The 21,706-nt window shown below is 38.9% G+C and overlaps 1 protein-coding gene across 6 annotated transcripts in view; it reads left to right on the forward strand.

Annotated features, from left to right (window-relative positions):
• Nucleotides 1-21,706, forward strand: part of SYT16 (synaptotagmin 16) — a 287,967-nt gene that overhangs the window by 260,912 nt on the left and 5,349 nt on the right. For all 6 annotated transcript variants that reach the window (XM_073997493.1, XM_045396531.3, XM_045396532.3 and 3 more), the window contains 2 exons: nucleotides 2,547-2,987; nucleotides 5,904-6,093. In XM_073997493.1, the coding sequence (XP_073853594.1) occupies nucleotides 2,547-2,987; nucleotides 5,904-6,093 (631 nt within the window). The remainder of the gene's footprint in view (nucleotides 1-2,546; nucleotides 2,988-5,903; nucleotides 6,094-21,706) is intronic.

The raw sequence follows: 21,706 nt of genomic DNA on the forward strand, positions 1-21,706 counted from the left end.
GAGTATTGAATACAAGTTAAGGCAGGCCCGGGACTCAAACTGCCAGGGAATGAGTCCTGGATAATCTTGTCTGTGAATATGATCTGGGCTTGTGGGGAAAGAGCGTGTTATTTAGTCTTTCTAAGCTTTAGTTTCTTCCTTCATAAAATGAAGATATTAAAATACCTACCTCATTACATTGATGTAAATATTCAAAAAGATAATGTTTCTTAGTTGGGTTCCTCAAAAAAAACAGAGCCTAAGTAAAGGCTTTGTTCCCTACTTTGGGAGTGCAACCCCAGGGAACAAAAGTGCGAGACAAGGGAAGTAAGGCAGGGAAAAAGGGAGATCAAGTATGAGAATACACAGTTGAATTGGCCACCACGCAGTATGGCTAATTGCTTGATCTTGTGTGTCCACACTCCAAGAAGCTGTGTGAACTGATAGGACAACTGACTACGGAGCAAAAAGTAGACTTTACATATATTAGTATCAAGCAGGATTCTGCAGCTGTCTAAGCCTTGGTGGTCAACAGAAGGACCAATGATAAGAGATGAGAATTATATTGTGTGGGTAGAAGGTAAGACTTTATTGAATTGTTCCAGACTGAAACTACTTAGAGCCCAGATAGGCTGTGCCTTAGGGGAAGATGGAACATGAGGTAAGGCCAAGAAGATCTGAAGTGTTTAAGAGCCAGTTTTTGTAGCCTATAAAGGATTTGATATGGTATTTGGCATAAGAAACAGCATAGTAGATGTTAGCTATTATTACTTATGGTCAGAAATGCAATACAGAGATGAACAAGAGTAGGCTAAAATAGATGGGAGTTTTAGGAAGAGACAAGGGAGTTTGAGAGAAGATTCTGACTTGATTTTTGAGTTGGCCTAAATCCTTGGAGACTTGCTTCTAATATATATACACCAGTCAGTTGTATTCAAAAGTCTCTATAGCAACCACTTTTATCACTTGAAACTAAGTACCTCTGAATAGAAACACTCACGCATGATTGCATGCTCAGAGGAAAGGATATAAGAAGCTTCGCTTATTTTACAAGAAATCTAAATTTTCTTGTAGGCTAATTTGAATCTTAAAAGAAAAGGGTATTTATTAGATGTCTACTATCTGTCAAGTCCTCTACCTTTTACAACATCCCTACACAGAAGGCACCATCTTCATTTTACAGTTGAGGAAAATAGAACATGGAAAGGATTAAGTAACTTGCCCAGTGTCATATAGCTAGTAAATAGTAGGCCTGGGCTTCCTAGGGAAATATGAACCCAGAGAACCATGAACTTTCACTCAGACTATGTGGGAAAGTTTCACTGATGGATGCATATTTTGAGGCATTTTATTATAATTTGAAACGAGATCTTTAAATTAGCAAGGTCTGGTGTTCAATTGCATAAATAAGAACTGGTTTGCAATAAGAATCAGTTCAAAGTTGAGTTACAGGTAAGGATCATGCCTTCAGAGGAAAACAGAATTATTTTTGACATTATTTATAATTTGTTAGTGGGGTGGTTCATTATAATAAATGCAGTTCAGCTCAGTTTTCCCAGTAAGGTCATCAGATCTGAGTGGCTGCAAGTAAATTGCTGTCCAAGGGTGACATTCCATAAAGAGAGATGTGTATTTGAGAATAGGTAGCACCAGTTCAGTGGTGGGAATAGATATTGATGCAGTCTGGCCTGAGCCAGGTATTTTCACATCAATGAAAACCTCACAACAACACACCAGCAAGCAGGCACATTAATGTGCGTTTTTAAGCTTGAATACAGAGAGGCTGGTCTATTTGGCCAGGGTAAAAAAGATAGTCAGTGCTAGAGTTATGATTTCAATTTAGATATTCTGGCTCCAGGCTCAGTGTTGCTGTTTACTAAAGGGCTGTGGAGGTGTCCTCCTAAACCCTTGCTGCTCAAAGTGTGAGGTGAGGCTAGTAGCATCAACATCCCTTGCACACGTCCCAGAAATGGCAGAATCTCAAGCTCCACTCCAGACCTACTGAGTCAGAATCCTCAGATGATTTAGGTCTACATTAAAGTTTGAGAAGCTCAGCCCTAAACCTTTTCTCTCACGTAGATTGAAAATATACTGAAGCATCACCTTCCTGGGACTCCCATCAAAATTCTTGTCTGTGGAAAACTCTTGCCTGTGGAGAACAGGCTCAGTCTCAACCATCTGTATTTAGGGACACAAGGAAAAGTCTCCTATGGACAATTGCCTGTTGACTTAATTTTAGATTTAGCATCTCAGTTGGTTTCAATGATCCTGGGCAATTGTGCTTTTTGAGAGGCAGTGTATATGAAAACACTTTGCAAAATATAAAAGCTTTAGTTATCCATTCCAAAAACATTCACGAAGGCGCGCCATATGCTAGGCACTGTGCCGTCAAAGAATTCACAGTTTAATGCAGCGACAGACCAGTAAATAGACCTGTCTGATATAGAGGGAATACACTGGCAGTTAGAAAGGAGGGATTCTAAAGGAGCACAAAGGAGCACCAACTGGCCAAAATGTAATTGGGTCTCATCATTTCCGTTTCTAATTGTTTCCTCTGCCTGCAACAGGAACAGGACAGGACCAATTTGCAGGTGCCATCCGGAGTCTCAGAGCCCATCTCAAAGTGTGGTGACCTAGATGTCATCTTTGAATATAGAGCCTCCAGCCAGAAGCTCACAGTGACCATTGTGAGGGCACAGGGCCTCCCAGATAAGGACCGAAGTGGTGTCAACTCCTGGCAAGTTCATGTAGTGCTGCTGCCTGGTAAGAAACAGAGGGGCAGGACGAACATACAGAGAGGGCCCAACCCCGTCTTCAAGGAGAAGGTCACCTTCGCCAAGCTGGAGCCCAGAGACGTGGCTGCCTGTGCTGTCCGCTTCCGCCTGTACGCTGCCCGGAAGATGACCCGAGAGAGAATGATGGGAGAGAAACTATTCTATCTCAGCCACCTGCACCCAGAAGGGGAAATGAAAGTGACTCTGGTTCTGGAGCCAAGAAGTAATATAAGTGTGAGTATGTTCAATGGTGCTGGTAATGACGTGGTGTGTTTGAAGACCTGGGATTGTTAGCCCTTGATTTAATACATTCAGTCTGTGAATTCAAAGACTTGAATTTAATTTTCCATTTGGCTCTCCTCACCCTTGTAAGCCATGATTTGCACTTCATGGTACAATGGGTCTTTCATGCCTGTCTTCCTGATAACCTGATGGATAAATGCCCTGTCCATTTTAGGACAAGATAGTAGCAGTGTGGTAGAGGGCATGGAGAAAAACAGGGAAGGTGGCTTGGCCTTCTGGTTTGTGGATAACTGATCCTACTCCTCCTACCCCCAATCTGCATCATGATGAATCTCAGAGATGGGACTTTCTGGACAAGGTTCTTCACTGGTATGCTGGGGCAGACTGAGATAGCAGCCCAGAACTTCAGCTGCCTCCAAAACCTTTCATTTGTATTAGTACAGTCTTCCCTCATACCCCATTTCCCTGCTTGCCCCAGAGTTTCAAGGAAGGGTGTCATAATTTACATGTCTACAGGATGGGCAGCTCACTACTGCTGTGGGTTATATGTCATGTGGTATGCCCATCTCCTTTTACAAAACCATGTTAACAGATCAGGGAGCTCTCTAGGCTTTGGGGTCAATCAGTCATTCATTCAGAGATGTTTACTGTCAATTATGGTACAGGCAAAGTGGATGCAGGAAAGAACTAAGCAGGCGATGCCTCTGCACTTGGAGAGCTTGCAGTCTAGTGGTGGCCAAGTAGGCAAGGAGAGAGAGTGATAGGCTGCTCTTGTTTAGAGGATCAGAGAAAGTTTCTCCGAGGTGGTGATGAAACACCAGAACTCACAGCATCGAGAGAGAGAGGCTGGTGACGTGAGGAGGATGAGAGTTCCAGACAGAGAGAACAGCATAAGCAAGCAGTCAGGATGTGGGGTGGCCGGGGGAGGGAGGAAACTTGTCATATCTGAAGAAGAACAAAGGAGACAGAAAGGCTGGACTGTAGTGGTGGCAGGTTCATCTACTTAAATGTCCAATGATGTCTCAAAATTAACATCTTCAGGCTTGAAATCCTGATTTTTGCCTCCCTAAATCTATTCCACCTGCAGTCTTCCCCATGTTACTTAAAGGCAGTTTCATTCTTCCAATTGCTGGGTTCAAAAATCTCAGAAATCATCTGTGACTTTTCTGTTTTCCACCTGAAATCCTATGGGCTCTATCTTCAAGTACAACCAGAACCTGGCTCTCTGCTGGATTACTGAAATAGCTGCTCAGTGGTGGTCTTTCCACTTCTGCTTTTGCCTCTACAGACTCTTCTGGACGTGGGAGCCAGAATGAGCCTTTTAAAGTATAAGCCAGATGATGTCTCATCTCTGCTCAGATCTCCCTTTTTTCTTAATATCTGCGTAAAGCACATCTGAAGTGATGGAGAACAGAATGCACAGGAGATCAGGAGGGATCCTGCATGATAGAGCTGGGGAATGGGGATGATCACACCCATATTTCTGCTTGCTAGGCCCTATGCTGTGTGCTGGGGGCACAGAGTTGAATGGGGAAAATGAGCTAGTGTAAAAGAACTTTGCAGGTGAAAATCTTTCATTTTGTTGAGCATAGTTATGTGCCAGACATTAGGCTATGCACCAGGGACTGAGAGATTTATACGGATTCAGAATTTGATGGGAGAGGCAAGCAGTGAGTGACAGGTGCCACAGCGGGAAGCTTTTATAGAAGCACCGGAGTGGGAGTGAGTCTCACTGAAAAGTAAGCAAATATTTCATTGTTGAATTCTTATCTTCTAGACAGTAGGGTCTGTAAGGCATCTATCACAACCACCTAGCCCTACCGTTTACAAATTGTGTTCCACAAAGCCTCCGGGGCGGCGGGGCGGGGGGTGGCACTCTGCCGAGATGTCTGTGGTTTGGTAAACAGGATATTTTCCTGCAGATGGGCAGAATATTTGATTCCTTTTATTGGTTCTGATTATTGAGTTTCTGGTCAGAAGTTTGAAGAAATGATTTTAGACATTGAGAAGAAAGGGTTAAGCCAAATCGAATGCCCTTGTTTCTGGTGGAAGAGATGGAGTTTCAGGGGGACAGGATTGCCTGCCCCTACAGGGCTGATTGCTACTCCCGTGCCTTGAGTGACAACCAGTGTCCTGCTCAGTTTTGCGCTCCTCCTCCTGATGTGCCCGTGCCTGGTGGGGAAGGGTAGGTGCTCAGGAGAAGCGTGCCCATGAATAAACATGACAGAAAGCGCAAGTTCTCCTGGGCTCACTTGGTGCCTGCCAGGTCGCTGAGACCCACAACCCATGTGTTGGCTTTTTTCTCAAACAGTTGTAAAAGTGCTCATTTGTAATGTAAGTTATTTCTTTAAAAGGCAAAATTTGGCACCTGGCATGTATTTAACAACCTTAAGCAGTACTAGGAGCCAAATGTTCTATGTGGGGGTAGATGTCCAGTGGTCGTTTCTTTTACAGTTAAGACACAACACCTCCTGTATTGCCATATTCATCAAGGAGCTGCAGAGAACAGAAACAAACCTCAGGCCTGGAGTGAAGGGGTTCCTTAGAAACATCCAAGCACAGATTACACAGGAGGGAATTTGAGTCTATATTGAATGTATTATTAACTCTCCTTGTATCTTAGAGGGTTTGATTTACACTAGTAATAACGTCTTTGTCCGTTTTGTCTTTAGAGAGGAAATATTGAATGGAGACAGCTCTTGAAGCAAACATGTCAGTTCCTAATGCAGGGATCTCATCCACGACTGTGCTCCCGGGGCCATTGTAATTCACACCGAGTGCGCCCTTAGTCATCTTTGGCAGTCATTGGGGATTGGGTCACAATTTCACCAAACATAATATCGGCTTTCTCTAAAAGAGAGTAGTGCAGCGTGGGCCAATGGATTCTTTGTTGTTCTTCCCCTCCAGAGTGGAGGGTCTCCGCTCAGCCCATCTGCGGTTTCTCACAGTGATAGTACTTCATCCACGCAGTCGCTGTCTCATGGAGGGGCGCCAGAGCTGTTGGTGGGGCTCTCGTACAATGCCACAACGGGGCGATTATCTGTGGAAATGATCAAAGGCAGCCATTTCCGAAACCTTGCTGTTAACCGAGCACCTGGTAAGTGTGAGTCTCTTCTCCCAGCTCTGGTTCTTCCAGAGACAAATGGAAAGACCTGTCTGCTTTCATCTTAGTTCTTAAATTTTTACCGTAAAAATGATCTTATTATGACTTAGGCAAGCTTTCACAAAGAGATACCTTTGTATTTTTAAATGGCTTTCTATTTAATTAGACTTCTTTGCTATCTAGATGTATCTGGACATGAAATAGACTGGCCTGTGTGTCTATATTGTTTAAAGGAAAAGAATGAACAGCATTTTCAGCAACATAATGTGTATGGGCAATTAAAATCTGCTAATATGTCTTAGACCCTCAACTTTAAAGAAAAAGAGCTCTGGCTTTGCAGTAGGGCAGATCTGGGATTGAATTCTAGCTTTACCTACTACTTAACCACTAGCTTTGATCTGATCCTGTGCAATTTATCCCTTTTCAGAACACAGCTAACTCATCTGACAAAAAAAGATATTAATAGTACCTTCCTGATGGAGTTGTTTTGGAGTTTAAATGAAATGATTTATTTAAAGCATTTAGTACAGTGCCTACCACATAGTGAATGCACAAGAAATGTTAATGGTTATGGTGGTGACAGAGAAAGGAAGTACAGGAGGCAGATCTGCGGCAGTGCAGGACTGGCTCTCCAGGGAACTGCCACTTTTGAGATTGTCACTGGAAAGAGGGGTTCAAGGTATATCCCCAGAGCTGCAGTCCAAAGTTCAGAAAGCCACACTCAAAAAGCTGCTGTTTTCAGTTGCCTCAACAGCCTCTCACCATCTAGGAAGTCAGAGACTGAACATTAGAAGCATGCTGTTAAAAAGTTAGCTTACCTTTTTATGATCTTGTTTTTCAGCGAAAAAGCTTGAAAGGGGGTTTCTCTTTTGCTTCTGCCTTCTGGACCTCATGCAAACACACCTAATTGGAGGACTTAATTTGGATATGGAATGCTAGCTGCAAGAGAGTCTGAAAATGTTGTTGAATTTCTAGTCTTTCAAGTCAGGAAGGTAAACTAGAAGGGAGTAGAGTGGAGGGCTAGGGAGCCTGCCACCATGGGCACCAAACTGTTATTGAAAGAAGGATGAAATCCGTATATTTGTGGCAGGCTGAAAGAGTCAGTGGACTCAGGCCTCATGTGTCAGCAGCAGGTAAAGAACTAGGAGTGCCACTGTAAAAGAGTTGTCTCCTACAGCTGAATCTGGGCTCTCACTCTTTTTTTGCCCTTAACTGTGCCGCAGCCCACAAAAGCTCTGTGGAATGGGGGTATCTTGTTAGAACTTGTGTGAAAACCATTAGGGCAAATTAGTAAGGAATGCCCCAGCACTTTGGATAACAGAATAGACTGGGTTTATCAGCCATATTCTGTGTTGACACTCAGAGCCACGTGAGGGCTATTTAGAATGCATAATAGATGCTTATTATTAGTTGCATAGCTAGATTCTTTTTACTAGATACCAATTTGTTTTCCAGAATAGCTCTGAATTTACTAGAGATCTGTCTGGATTTACTACTTTGCCTGCTGAACTTTTGCTAACCTCTTTCCCTGTCCTTCTGAGATCTGATAAAGTCTGAACAATTTTTTAGGAACATAGTAGAGATGCAGAGAATGATGGGGTTGTGGATCACACAATCATGGCCTATTCAAGTCCATGCTGTGAAGCTTTATTTTGTATATTGGGTGGTACTAGGCAATACAGAGGAGAGGTACAGCATGGTGCTTGAGAAAGTACCAGCTGGAGGCCAACAAACCAAGGTGTGAATTCAGGCTCTGCCACTTATTGTAATAGCTGTGAGTTACTGCCTGGGTGTGGTGGCTCAATGCCTGGAACCCCAGCACTTTGGGAGGCTGAGGTGAATGGATCACCTCAGGTCAGGGGTTCGAGACCAGCCTGGCCAACATGTCGAAACCGCATCTCTACAGAAAATAACAAAAATTAGCCGAGCTTGGTGGTGCACGCCTGTAATCCCAGCTACTTGAGAGGCTGAGGCCAGAGAATCACTTGAACCCAGGAGGTGGAGGTTGCAGTGAGCCAAGATTGCACCACTGCACTCCAGCCTGGGTGACAGAGTGAGACTCTGTCTCAAAAAAACAAAAAACAAACAAACAAAAATTGTGAGTTATGAAACTGTTCTGAATCTCAGTTTCCTCATCTATAAAAAGGGAGTTGGTATAGTATGTACTTTATAAGTTTACATACCTGTAATACTTGCAAAACTGTGATATTGAGGATGGAACTATTATATCTTAATAAATATCTATAGAAATATGCTACAGATGAAATTCTTGTAACAAATATTTAAAACCAAATAGGAAAAAAAAGGCAAGTCCTAATTTAGAAATTGATTTTATTCCAGAAGTTTAAGACTATTTGGCATTTAGTACATGATTTGCCATAGGCATAGTGTTGCAATAAAACTTAAAATGTAACTGCCATGTTGTATCTTTGCAACCCATGGAATAGAAAACAATGCTGCTGTGATGCTAGGAATTAAAATAGAAACCCGATAGTGAAGACAAAAGTTTTTTGTCTCTGTAGAATGCTGGTACTTGAGGAAAAGCCAGTTTAATTAGGAAAGGATGAGAAAGTAGAAGGTTCCTTTGTGGAGCTTCTGAAAGGGACCTCTTGGAATTTTCAAGGGCTTTAGACGTCGATGGTCTTGGTTTTTCATTATGTCTCGCTTCATTATGGCACTCACACTACTTTGACAGTTACATGGCAAGCTTGGGATACATTTTTAGTTCCCATATGGAAGAGAACAAGAGAGAGAAAGAATGAGGGGACATGAGTTTTATGAGGTAACTGAGAAGAGTTGGAAGGAAGAGGGGGAAAAGAAGAGAGGACAGGAGCCAGGAGAGGAATGGAGCTGTGAGTGGGGAAAGGCGGAGGCTGCATGCCGAGTTCACCGCTCCCCACAGCAGAGGGAGAGCCGGCGGCAGCCCGGGCCCTGCTGCAGAGTCCGCCACAGGGTCACCGCCAGCCAGGGGAGCTTGTACCACTGAGGGCCATGACATCCTGTGGTTGAGGCTTCAGTTCAGGTGCAGTTACCTCCTCCGTGACTTCAATCCTGCCCGATAGGGTGGTCATGATCACGTAAGGAATGGTTCTTAGGGAAGTGTGAAGGAAAATAGGTTGAGCCTGAGTACTGGGAACTTTTCTTCTCTTGAATATTGTTAAGGTTTTACATGTTGCTGGAAAGAGAGACAGTGGCTAGGATTTAGAAGTGAGAATCTTTTTGCCTCAAAATATATCCTAAAACAAAAGACAACTTTGAGTTAACCAACCTGACTCAGTTAGATAATCTGATATTTTTTAAAACTTTTCCTCCTAAGTAAGACAGAGGAACTGAACAAACAGTAGATGAAGTTCTCCTCCTCTGTTGGGATCTTAGAAGAAATAAACCACTGAGATAGAAACCCCCTCCCCTTCTGAGGTAAAATCCTTGGGCGAGAGGGCTCCTTACTCTGATGGACTGGAGCTAATGGGGGCAATAATAGAAATGTGAGTCTCCGCCAGCTCCAACCAGAGCCTCCACTGCACAGCCCCCAGCATGGCTAAAATGAAAAATTTGCACAAAGTATTGGTGAGGATGTGGAGAATACATTCTTGGTGGGAGTGTAAAATGGAACAACCACTTTGGGAAAAGGTGTAGAAGTTTTTTTTATAAAACTAAACATGCACTGAGAATCTAGCAGTTACATTCTTAGGCAGTAACCTATAAGTCAAAAAAGAAAAAAAAAGACCCATATGAGAATGTTTATAGCAGCTTTATTCATAATAGCAAAAACTAGACAGTCCTCATGCCCATCTAGAGAAGACTGAGTAAGCAAATTAAGTATACTTATATAATGGAATACTATTCAGCAATAAAAAGTAATAAAATTAAACGTAGGCATTCAACAGCACGGAGGAATCTCACAAACTTGCTGAGTTACCTACCGCTTGATTCCATTGATAAGAAATTCTGCAGTAAGCAAAACTAGTGTATAGTGGGGATAAAAGCAAAGGAGTGGTTGTGTCAAGAATGGTATTGGTGCTAGGATGTACTAGGTAGGGACATGAAGAAATGTTCTGGGGTGATGGGAATATTCTGTATTTTGTTATTCTTTAAAATTTTTAATCTATATATTGATAGGGATGTGAGTTAAATGGATGTCTGCATTTGTCAGAACTTGGTGAATGGCACTGAGCTTTGTACACTTCACTATAGGTGAATTTTACCTTAAAAAAGAACTGTAAAATATTAAACTATAGCTAATGAAATGCATGCTGAAATTTTTAGCATTGAAGAGCAACAATGGCTACAATTAAAACGGATTAATGGATGAATAGAAAACTCAAGGTGGTGGGTGTATGGACCTCCACTGTACAATTATTTCAAATGTTCTATATGTTTTAAATTTTAGATACTGGGGAATACAATCTAGTGTGGTATGAAGTAGATCAACTGGGTCAAGTTGGTAACAATAAAATATGAATCTTAGCCATGGATAGGGACTTCTGTGGTTGGCAATACTTCTTGTTTTTTTTTTTTTTTAAATTAGCGTGACATCTCCAGATGTCACTCTATTTCGCTAGATAAACCTTGGATCAGAAAGATGGGGTACTGGCCGGGCTGAGTGGCTCATGCCTGTAATCCCAGCACTTTGGGAGGCTGAGGCGGGCAGATCACCTGAGGTCAGGAGTTTGAGACCAGCCTGGTCAAGTGGTGAAACCCCATGTCTACTAAAAATACAAAAAATTAACTGGGCATGGTGGCAGGTGCCTGAAATCCCAGCTACTTGGGAGGCTGAGGCAGAAGAATTGCTGGAACCCAGGAGGTGGAGGTTGCAGTGTGCCAAGATCGCACTACTGCATTCCAACCTGGGCCACAGAGCGAGACTCTGTCTCAAACAAAAAAAAAAAAAAAAAAAAAAAAGATGGGGTACTGAGCATCTGACCCTGAGGGCATATTCTATAGTGTCCTCCATAAACCACATCCATCACAAGGGAAAGTATTTGGCTGGGCATTTCTTCTTTTCTAACTTCATTTTTCTATATCTATCTGTCTGTCAATCATCTTTTGGTGAAAAAGCCCGTGTTATAAAGTGTTGTGATTTTTAAAAAAAATTCCTATAGGTGGGCTAAGAAAGATAAAATAGGCTATTTGGAAATTACTGTAACTAGCTGATAGAATCTATTTATAAGCAATATGTAAGTGCAGTAGCAGCATGAACTTATACTAGTGCAAATCAAGTAACAATGTGCCAAACATCACTCCAGCCATTTTCAAGGTCATGTCTCATTTAGTACATGTGGTCAGTGTTCAAAACTATTATTGCTATTAAGATTGTATAGAGTAGTCTACAAATCTTCTGATGGCAAATGATAACTCCAAGTCTGTCCCTGGCTAATGGTCCAGATGAAAAAACAGTGTATAGTGTCTAGCAGACATCTGAAATCCTGATGTACATTTATAAATGCTTTTGGAAAAGTTAGCAGTAAGAGATAGAAACATTTGATTATCTTTTGAATATGGCTTCATGGGAAAGCAATTCAATAACAACTTAGCAGCTCTATTCTGTTCTTCTCCTAGTCCTGCTATCCAACTGCTGCATGGCCTCAACATTTGATTTAACCCCTCTGAATTACATTTTCCTTATTAAATGAGGTTAACAAGCTAGTGTTAAAGATATACTGCTGTGTTTCAAAACAGTTAGCTATTGTGTTGACAGGTTCTCTTTCTCTATCTTCATCTTTGCTATGTCTCCTTCTACAGTGTGCTACTGCAATGTGTATATATGTGTATATGTACACATATAACGGTCCTTGTCAAAAACTATCATTAAGATGTTCCCTCCAGTTAAAAACAAGTTCCCCAGCTTCTCAGCATGTGCATGATTAGCCACACATGATAATTACACCCCAAATGATAATACTTAACAGCAGCGGCAGCATATTAACCTTGTTAGGCACTCACAATAGCAGAGACTACAGGAAAGAAAAACAAGCAAATCAAGCTCCCTCATGTTTTGTGTGAAGAAAAAGTGGGATTCAGAAAGTGTGCTCTACAAACAGAGTGCAGGGAAAAAAAGACTTAGTGAAAATGAACATATATGAGACATATGACCTTCTTTGAGAATCCTGGTCCAGTTTTTGTTAAATATAGTGTATTAAGAGTCACTCTCTGCTCAGAATCATGGCCATTTCATATGAAAATTTAGATGAGGCACTAACTTATTGAATGCATAGGTGATATTCCTTTTTCTACATTAACTCATTTAATTCTCATAATGATATCAAAATTAAAAAATATTAAAAGCAATAGGAAAGAAAAGATAGTTACTATGGTGTATTAGTCTGTTTTTATGCTGTTGATAAAGACATATCCAAGACTGGGTAATTTATAAAGTAAAAGAGGTTTAATGGACTCACAGTTCCACGTGACTGGGGAGGCCTCACAATAATGATGGAAGGTGAAAGGCACGTCTTACATGGCAGCAGACAAAAGAGAACTTGTGCAGGGAAACTCCCCTTTGTAAAACCATCAGATCTCATGACATTTATTCACTATCATGAGAACAGCACAGGAAAGACCCGCCCCCATGATTCAGTTACCTCCCACCAGGTACCTCCCACAACATGTGGGAATTGTGGGAGCCACAATTCTAGATGAGATTTGGCTGGGGACACAGCCAAACCATATCACATGGTATGTCAATTATATTGCAATAAAGATGTTAAAAAACCCAGTTACCTACAGAGGAATCACAGTAAGACTGAGGACAGACTTTTTAACAACATTAATAGAAACCAGAGGACAATGGGAAAGAATATCAAAGTATTGGGAGAAAAATACTCAGCTTAGCATTTTGTTCCCCGAGTGAAGGAAAAATAAAGATGTTTTCCACAAATTTGAAAGAGTTTTTCATTAGAAAAAACAACTAAATGATGCATTTCAGGAAGAAAGCAATTGGAAATAGTGAGAAGCAAGAAGGAAGAATGAACAAATAAATTGGCTAACATGTAAGTAAATATAAGCCTGCATGGATTGCATAAAGCAAAAACAGAAGCAGTAGGAAAAATGACTAATATTGGGGGTAGTACCACAAAGTGGCAATAAAATTCTAGGCAGAAATTACATAAATATGGGAAAGAGAGAGAGACTTCAGATGATTTTTGACAAGGCTGCCGAGACCATTCAAAGGGAAAAGGATAGTCTATTCAACCCATGGTGCTACAAAAAGTGGATCTCAACCTGCAAACGCATGAAGTTGGATCCTTACCTAACACCATATATAAAAATGAACTCAAAATGGATGAAAGACCTAAATATAACACCTAAAACTATAAAACTCTTTGAAGAAAACATAGGGCAAAAACTTTATGACCTTGGATTTGGCAGTGATTTCTTGGATATGACAACAAATGCATAGGCAATAAAATTAAATATAGACAATTGGACTTCATGTAAGTTCAAAAATTTTGTGCATCAAAACATAATAAATAGACCACCCATAGAATGGGAGAAAATATTTGCAAATTATATATCTGATAACAAACTAATATCCAGAATATATAGAGAACTCCTAAAACTCAACAACAAAACAATGTGAGTTTAAAAAACGGATTAAAGACTTGAGTAGACATTCCTCCAAAGTTGATATATAAATGGCCAATAGAAATATGAAAAAATGCTCAAAATCATTAATCATCAGGAAAATGCAAATCAAAACTACAGTGAGATACCACCGCACACCCATTAGAATGGCTACTATAACACACACACACACACACACACACACACACACACATAAAATAACAAGCGTTAATGAGAATGTGGAAAAATTGGAGCCCTTGTCCATTACTGGTAGGAATGTAAAATAGTACAGCTCCTGTGGAAAATAGAATGGCAGTTCCTGAAAAGATGAAAAATAGAATCACCATATAACCCAGCAAATCCCTTTGTGGGTATGTACTCCAAGGAATTGCAAGCAAGGTCTTAAAGAGAAATTTGTACACCCATGTTCATAGCACCATTATTCCCTATAGCTAAAATGTGGAAGCAGCCTAAGTGTCCATTGAGGGATTAATGTATGAGCAAATGTGGTATATACATAGAAGGCATACTATTCAGCCTTAAAAAGGAAAACAATTCTGACATATGCTGCAATATGTATGAACCTTGAGGACATTATGCTAAGTGAAATAAGCCAGTCACAAAAAGATAAGCACTGTATGATTCCAATTATATGAGGTATTTAGAGTAGGAAAAAAATCATAAAAGCCAGTAGAATGGTGGTTGCCAGGGGGTGGAGGAGAGGGAAATGGGGAGTTATCATTTAATGGATATGGAGTCTCAGTTTTTACAAGATGAAAAGAGTTCTGGAGATGGATGGTAGTGATGTTGTACAACATTATGAATGTATTTAATACCACTGAAATGTACACTTAAATATGTTAAAATAGTAAATTTTGTTATATGTATTTTAACACAATTTTTAAAAATTGAAAAAAAAAACACTGGAGAGAGATCAGAGGATATTGCAAAACCAGGTTATGAGTAAGACATATGAGAGCTGGATGTTTAGACTGATGTTGCTTCAAGGAAAAGAAATGCTAGTATTAAAATGAAGAGATTAGGAGGCTGTATGTATGTGGGAGCAGGGAGTTTATAGGAAATCTCTGTACCTTCTGCTCAATTTTGTTAAGAAATTAAAACTGTTCTAAAAAATAAAATCTATTTAAAAATTAAGAGATTTAAAAATAGAAGAGTAGAGATTTTGATTAATTTTAGACATTAAACCAAGTGAACATATTAAAATTTTAATATTTTAAACCAATGGAATAAATGAGAATAAAGCAAATGTAACCAATTCAGTAGAAAGCAGAGAAAATATTTTTTAAAGTGTAGAAAAATGCATGATAAATAGAAAGCACAAACCAAACAGTGAATATATGTGAAAATATATGAATAGTCATAATAAATATAAAGGGACAAAAATTGCTATGTGAAAGATAGATATAAGATTAGATTAAGGTCTCTCTCTTTTTCCTAGTCTCTGTCTGCCCCATTTCCTCACACTGCCTCATAGTAAAAGCACACTACAGTTTATACTGGGTTCACCTAGCTTTATAATATATAAGGAAGGAAACCATTAATTGCCAAAGAATTGGGCTTAGCTCAGGAACGCAACAATGATTTAATATTAGGAAAATCTGCTAGTGTAATTCGCCATTTTAACTGGTTTATGAGAAAGCCTTATGGTAATAACAGTAGATGCAAATAGAAGCTTTTGATTAAAAAATAAAATTTTTGAAAACATTATGATTATCTCAATAGATGCAAAAAGTTGCTTTTGGCAAAATGCACTCTTCATTACTGACAAAAATCTTAGCAGATGTGTAATAGAAGATGTATTAATATAGACTAGGCTATGATGCATCTTGTAAGATATATTAATATAGACTAGGCTATGACGATTAAACCCTGCTGACTCAGGGGCTTCGCACAGCAAAAGCTTATTTCTCCTTTGCATTACAGTCCAAAGTAGTTATGTGACTCTTCTGTAAACTGTAACTCAGGCATATAGGTACTCCCCGTTTACTGAGATGATGATATTCAAAATATGGCCTCCATTGTTGCCATGGAAAGGGAAAATACAACATGGGAGATTTCTTGCTTGGGTGGGAGTGGTTGAATATAACCGTGATTGAAGGTGACATTTATCACTTCTCATATTCCATTTTCAGAACTCAGTCATATGGCTCAGATAATTCAAATCTGGTGTAAAGATCATACCCTTAATTTGATATTTGACCCGACGTAAATGTCACATTATTCACCTGAGAAAGTTTACTGGGCCTTTGTGGCTCAAACCCTTTTAAAATCTCTTTCTTCAGAGATCCGGAATCAATCAACTCTTCCAGCCAGGTCTGAATTTCTGTATTTTCTCTTTTTTCTTGTATACTGGTCAGTTCTTTCCCAAGCTTAACTTTTCCCCTCTTCCCCCTAAATGCAGCCAGTAGTACTGAATACATACTTTTAACATTCCATTTTTCAATTTCTTTTTTTAGAGCAAAAAACTCATTAGGCACATGTTCTTTATTCTAAATTATAGCCGGTGGAAGTTTTACCATCTCATAATATGGATTATGGATCTTCACTGTTATATCCTCTGATATTAGTTTATTTATTACCTGATACCCAACTTCTAGACCAATCTCCAATCTTATTTTATTTTATTTTATTTTTATGATAGCAACTTTCCAGTTCAGGTTAGCAATTACTGTTATCAGTCACATATTTTCAGGAAAATAGCAAATATTCTAGGTATGTTTGATCAGAAGTTACTATCAGGTTTAAACATTGGAAGACAAGGGAGTAAAGATCAGGAAGACGGTTTTCAGGAAGTTCAGGAGTATAAGGCATCACAGGAGAGATGTCAATAGGCTCTGAACTGTTTGCACACGGGACAGGTGATTTTTTATAGGGATCTTTGATCAATATCATTCTCATCTACTAATGATAACTGTGGGCAGAATTTTTCCATTGTCATCTTCTAATGCCTACACATGCCTGCAACTGGTTCTAGAGTACTGGGGCTCACTCTCCTACTTTCCTGTCTCTTGTCGATAGCTTTCTTTAGTGGAACCTTACTGATAAGAGATTAGGGGAATGCAGTTTTAAGGGTTTATATCTTTCACCTAGGAAAGATCTTAGAATGGTGGATCTGGTAGTAAATATCAATAACTAATAATGTGGCACAGAAAGAAACTTGCTCAACTTGACAGTAGATATTTTAAGGAAATCTATGTCAATTATCATTCTTAATCCTCAAATCCCTTTATAGTCAAAAGCAAAAGGATTCCCACCAGCAGTTTTGTTTACTGTTAGACTGGAAGCTTGAGACAGTTCAGTATAATAAGCAAAATAAATAAACATTTAAAGATTGAAAGGAAGAAATGAAGCTGCCATTATTTGTAGAAAATCTGATTATCAACGTTAAAAATAAATGAAAATCCATAAAGTAATATTTCTTATATAAAATCAGTTGTGTTATAATACATCAGCAACAATCAGAAAGTAGAGCTTTAAAATGTTACTATTTATAATAGGAACAAAATATCTAAGATACCAAAAGATAATAAAAGATGGATATGAAAATTATAGGAAAACAACAGAACTTTATGAAAGATACAAAGAGAAACTATACACACACACACACAAGCACACACACATCTATATATACTGTGTTCATTAGCAAGAACATTCCATATTGTAAAAACAACAGTTTTTTTTCCAAATTATATGTCCAGTACAATACCAATCAGAATCCCAAGTGTTTCTTAGTATTTTTGTTTTAGTTAGTATTTTTTAATCTTGTTTTGTTTTTTACAGAGCTTGGCAAACTCATTCTAAAATTCATATGCAAGAGCCAATTAAACCAAGCAAGAGAGTAGAATAACTAAAATAGCTTTTAAAAAGATGGTAGAGGGATTATCCCTAGCAGATATCAAGACATGTTATAAAATGATGATAATAAATATTGTCAGACTTAGGGGAAGACACTGAAGCTTGGAAACTTGACATTTGACAGACATGGTATTACAAATTAGTGGGGAGATAATAGATTATTTAATGAATAATCCTTCCAATATAGAAAAAAAATTCTATCCCTACCTCACACTACATGCAAAGCTCAATTACAACTGTATTAAAGATCAAATGTGAAAAACAAGATCTTAAGATTCAGAAGATAATGTGGGAGACTATTGAGTTTGGGTAGGGTTTCTTTAAAAAAGCATCAACTTAAGACACCAATAAACCTGACTCCACAAAAATTTAAAACATTTGTACTACAAATGACTATAAATGAAGCTGAAAGGCAGGTAGAAGGTAGTAGCAATTAAGACAACTAGCAAAGATTTTGTGTCTAGAATTTGTAAAGAGCACAGTCATTCACTTCTAGGTATATCCTAGAGAAATTTTTGAATATTGGTATAATGCAAAATAGAGAAAAACGTTCACTGAAATCTTTTTAACTTTTGGTAATTATAAGGAATTAAATGTTCATTAACAGAATGAAAAAATGAATTATAATTTATTAATGCATTGGAACATTACACACAGAAGATGAAGTAAATGAATCACATATATGTATACATAGAGATAACATAAAAATTTATAAATTAAATAAGTTTTAGAAAGACATACACTACAATGTTAAATTTTTTAATGTGCAAAATTCTATTAAATATAGTTTGGACACCTATATTTACATCTATTTATATATTGAAAGTTTAAATACATATATGGAAATGATAAACTCCAAATCCAACATAGTAGTTACCTTTGTTGAGAAAAGAAGTTGGACAGGATCCCAAAGAGGGATGCTAAAGAATCTTCAATTGCAATGTTTTATTTCTTAAAAATCAATAAAAAGGCAGAAACATTAGTAGCATATATGAACAAATTCTAAATACCCTGTCAGTTTGTGTGATGTTATTTTTTATTTTCATATGTTTAAAATCATTTATACATATTAATACATTAAAAGTGAAAGTTAAATGGCCAAATTCCTTTCCTTTGCCCTGTATCCCAGAGATTCATAGTTCCTCTGACCCCCAGGCCAAGACTCAGCTCAGCAATTGGTAGAAAATTATTCTGCAAATGGGTAGGTATTTTGTGGGGGCTGTTTAACTAATGGGTACCATGTTGTTTCTTTGGAAAAATGCCTTCTGAGTTCCAAATGACATACTTTTGTGCCATAATTTGGGGATTATGTACTATTATAAATATTGTAGTACAAGTGGCATCTTCCTTTAGCAAGAAAAAGGCAAGTGACTAGTAAAACAGTTGACAGGGCTGTCAAGGGATTATGACCCATTCAGTGTTTTGCTAATGGTTCTGAGTTGCTAAAGATACTATAAAGCTTTCTGAATCACCACCAGAAAAGAAATATTGCTCAGCATTGTTTCGTAGCCACGATTACCTGTTTCCAAAGATTAAAACAGAGCTTATTTAAATGGCATATTTACTTAGCTAGAGTCTTTCTCCATTCATTCTGACTGATGTTAATCAGAGTACGTCACTGAACCCCAAAAGACCCTGGTCATGCCCCCCAACTATTCCATAGAAGCCGAATTTCCTGGGCACAGCCTCTGCACTGGAAGTTAAGAAGTAGGTGCATTGTTAGTGTTAATAGAAGTTTCCCTTTTGAACTAGGACAATGAACATTTTCCTTCCTTTTGTCTGGTGTCTTCAGACTGGATTGCTTATAAGATTATTATTATTTCTCTTGTTATGCACATACAATCCAACTTCTGTGATAGTAATTTGGTAGTAAGTGGCCTTTCTCGTAATTAGAAAATAATCTTATGGCAGGATAAAGCTTGAAATTGCTCTCTCTGTGAAATGAGCATGCTTTTGTTTGCAAGATTAACTCAATTCCCACTGCTATACCTGGCAGCAGAATTGCCCAATCAGTTTGGTGACTGGATTGAACTTTTTCTACAGGAATCATGTAGCTATGCAGCTTCAGAAACACAAATCCACTCCTTCATTGTTGGTTTTCTGACAGCTTTTTCTGTAGAACAGTTTGAAAAGAAGAGAGCCCTGTTTCTGAGACAGAGAAGTGTTTTCACACCTGAAGTGTAATTTCATACCTTGTGTTTCTCAGCAGATAAGTGCATAAAATAACACATCAAACTGGAATAGAAAAAGATCAACATAGAAAGAAAACTGCAGGTTGTAATTTGTTTCCTATCTTACAATGCTCTTGGAGAGAACAGTAAATTACAGAGATCTGCGTTTAAGCTTTAAAAAGTTTGACTGGTCGTTAGGTGGGAAAATGAGCAATAACACTAACCAGCTTGCAGCGTGCATTGAACAGAATGTACAGAATGATAGAATTTGGGAAACACCCTAACATTTTGTTTTTTTAGGAGAATAATGTGCGCGTGTTAGTAGTAAAATTTGTAGGTAAAGGTCAAGACATTTATAAATTGATTTTAATAAAAATGTAATTGAGGAGATAATTATTTTATGATGGTTCCATTCAAGAACTTTAGCAAAAGGAGACCTTGTTGGTAAAATTTGAATGCTTTCTTTCCTTTCTGTAATGATGCTAGTCACTGTTTTCTGGCATTCTAGTGGAGGGGTTCTACAATGAAGAGGTTTAGCTTCATTGCACAAGTTTGAAAACTTGAGACCGAAAGAAAAAGAAAGTTGAGCTTCCTGACTAGGCATGAACATTCATTACAAAATATTTACTGAAGGTCTAGCACACGGTAGGCACAAGCTTTAAGCATCAGGGGTACAGTGGTTAATACGGCAATCCCTCTGTCTACCATTGGAAAACTGCATCTTTGCAGACAAGTAAATAGGCAGTGATAATACTGGTGGTAAGTGCTGAAACAGGCTAAAACTAGGTTTTAGTGGAGACTATAAGAGGGTTATCTGAACTGGTGGGAGTGAGAGAAAAAGGTCAAAAAGGTCAGCAAATATTCCCAGATAAAGTGATATCCAAACTGAACGCAATGAACAAAAGTCATATGAGGCTGAATATTGGTCCGGATGACAGAGCACGGGGAGCATGTACAGATGAGAAAGAGAAAAAGAACAAATTGGGTTGGAGGAGGGGAGGAGGTTCAATGCAGTAGAATGCAGCATATAATGGCAGCAGTGGTAAGCAATGAGACTAGAAGATAGGGCCGAAGAAGAAAGTCTACACCAAGAAATTGAGCTTTTATCTTGAGACTAGTGGGAAGTACTAAAGACTTAGTTTGTGTTTATTAGTGAGAGTGACATGTCCGGATCTGTATTTTACAGAGATTGCTCTGGGAGTCCTCTGACTAGGAGGTCAGTGAGGAAACGTGAGGTAATATAGGTGAGAAATGCTGGCAACCTGAGCTTACAGTGTACACAGAGTTCAGAGGCACTGGGGATGGAAAGAAGTGGGTAGATTTGGGAACCGTTTGAGAGGTAGAATCAACAGAACGTGGTGACTGATTGGGTGAACTGGGAATGAGGAAGTCAGTCTTGTGAAAAATGAAGTCCTGATTTCTGACTTGGATAATTTGGTGAATGATGCTACTGTTCACAGGGATAGGGAACACTGGAACAGCAAATGTTTAGAGTTGGGGGCATATTGAGTGTGAGATGAGTGTAGGGTTTTAAGAGAAGAAGTGTAGTATTCAGTTGAATCTTGAGTTTGGGAGAGAAGTTGAGGCCAGACCTATGGACTTGGTAGATGTCATTGAAAATACGGGAGTGGATGAGATGATCCAAAGGATATGTAGACAGCCTGGGCAACATAGGGAGACCCTATTTCTACATAAAAATTTAAAATTAGCTGGGCACGACGGTGCATGCCTCTAGTTCCAGCTACTCAGGAGGTTAATGAGGTAGGATCACTTTGGGCCCAGAAGTCAAAGCTGGAGTGAGCTGTGATCATGCCATCGCACCCCAGCCTGGGCAACAGAGCAAGACCATGTCTGTCTGTCTCTCTCTCTCTTTCTCTCTCTCTCTCTCTCTCACACACACACATACATACACACACTTACGAATATGTAGAGAATGAGAAAAGAATTCTCCAATTCAGGCATAAAATAGCAATTTGACTATGAAAAAAATCATGTAG

Source organism: Macaca fascicularis, chromosome 7 (assembly GCF_037993035.2).
Source record: "Macaca fascicularis isolate 582-1 chromosome 7, T2T-MFA8v1.1".
Taxonomy (NCBI): domain Eukaryota; kingdom Metazoa; phylum Chordata; class Mammalia; order Primates; family Cercopithecidae; genus Macaca; species Macaca fascicularis.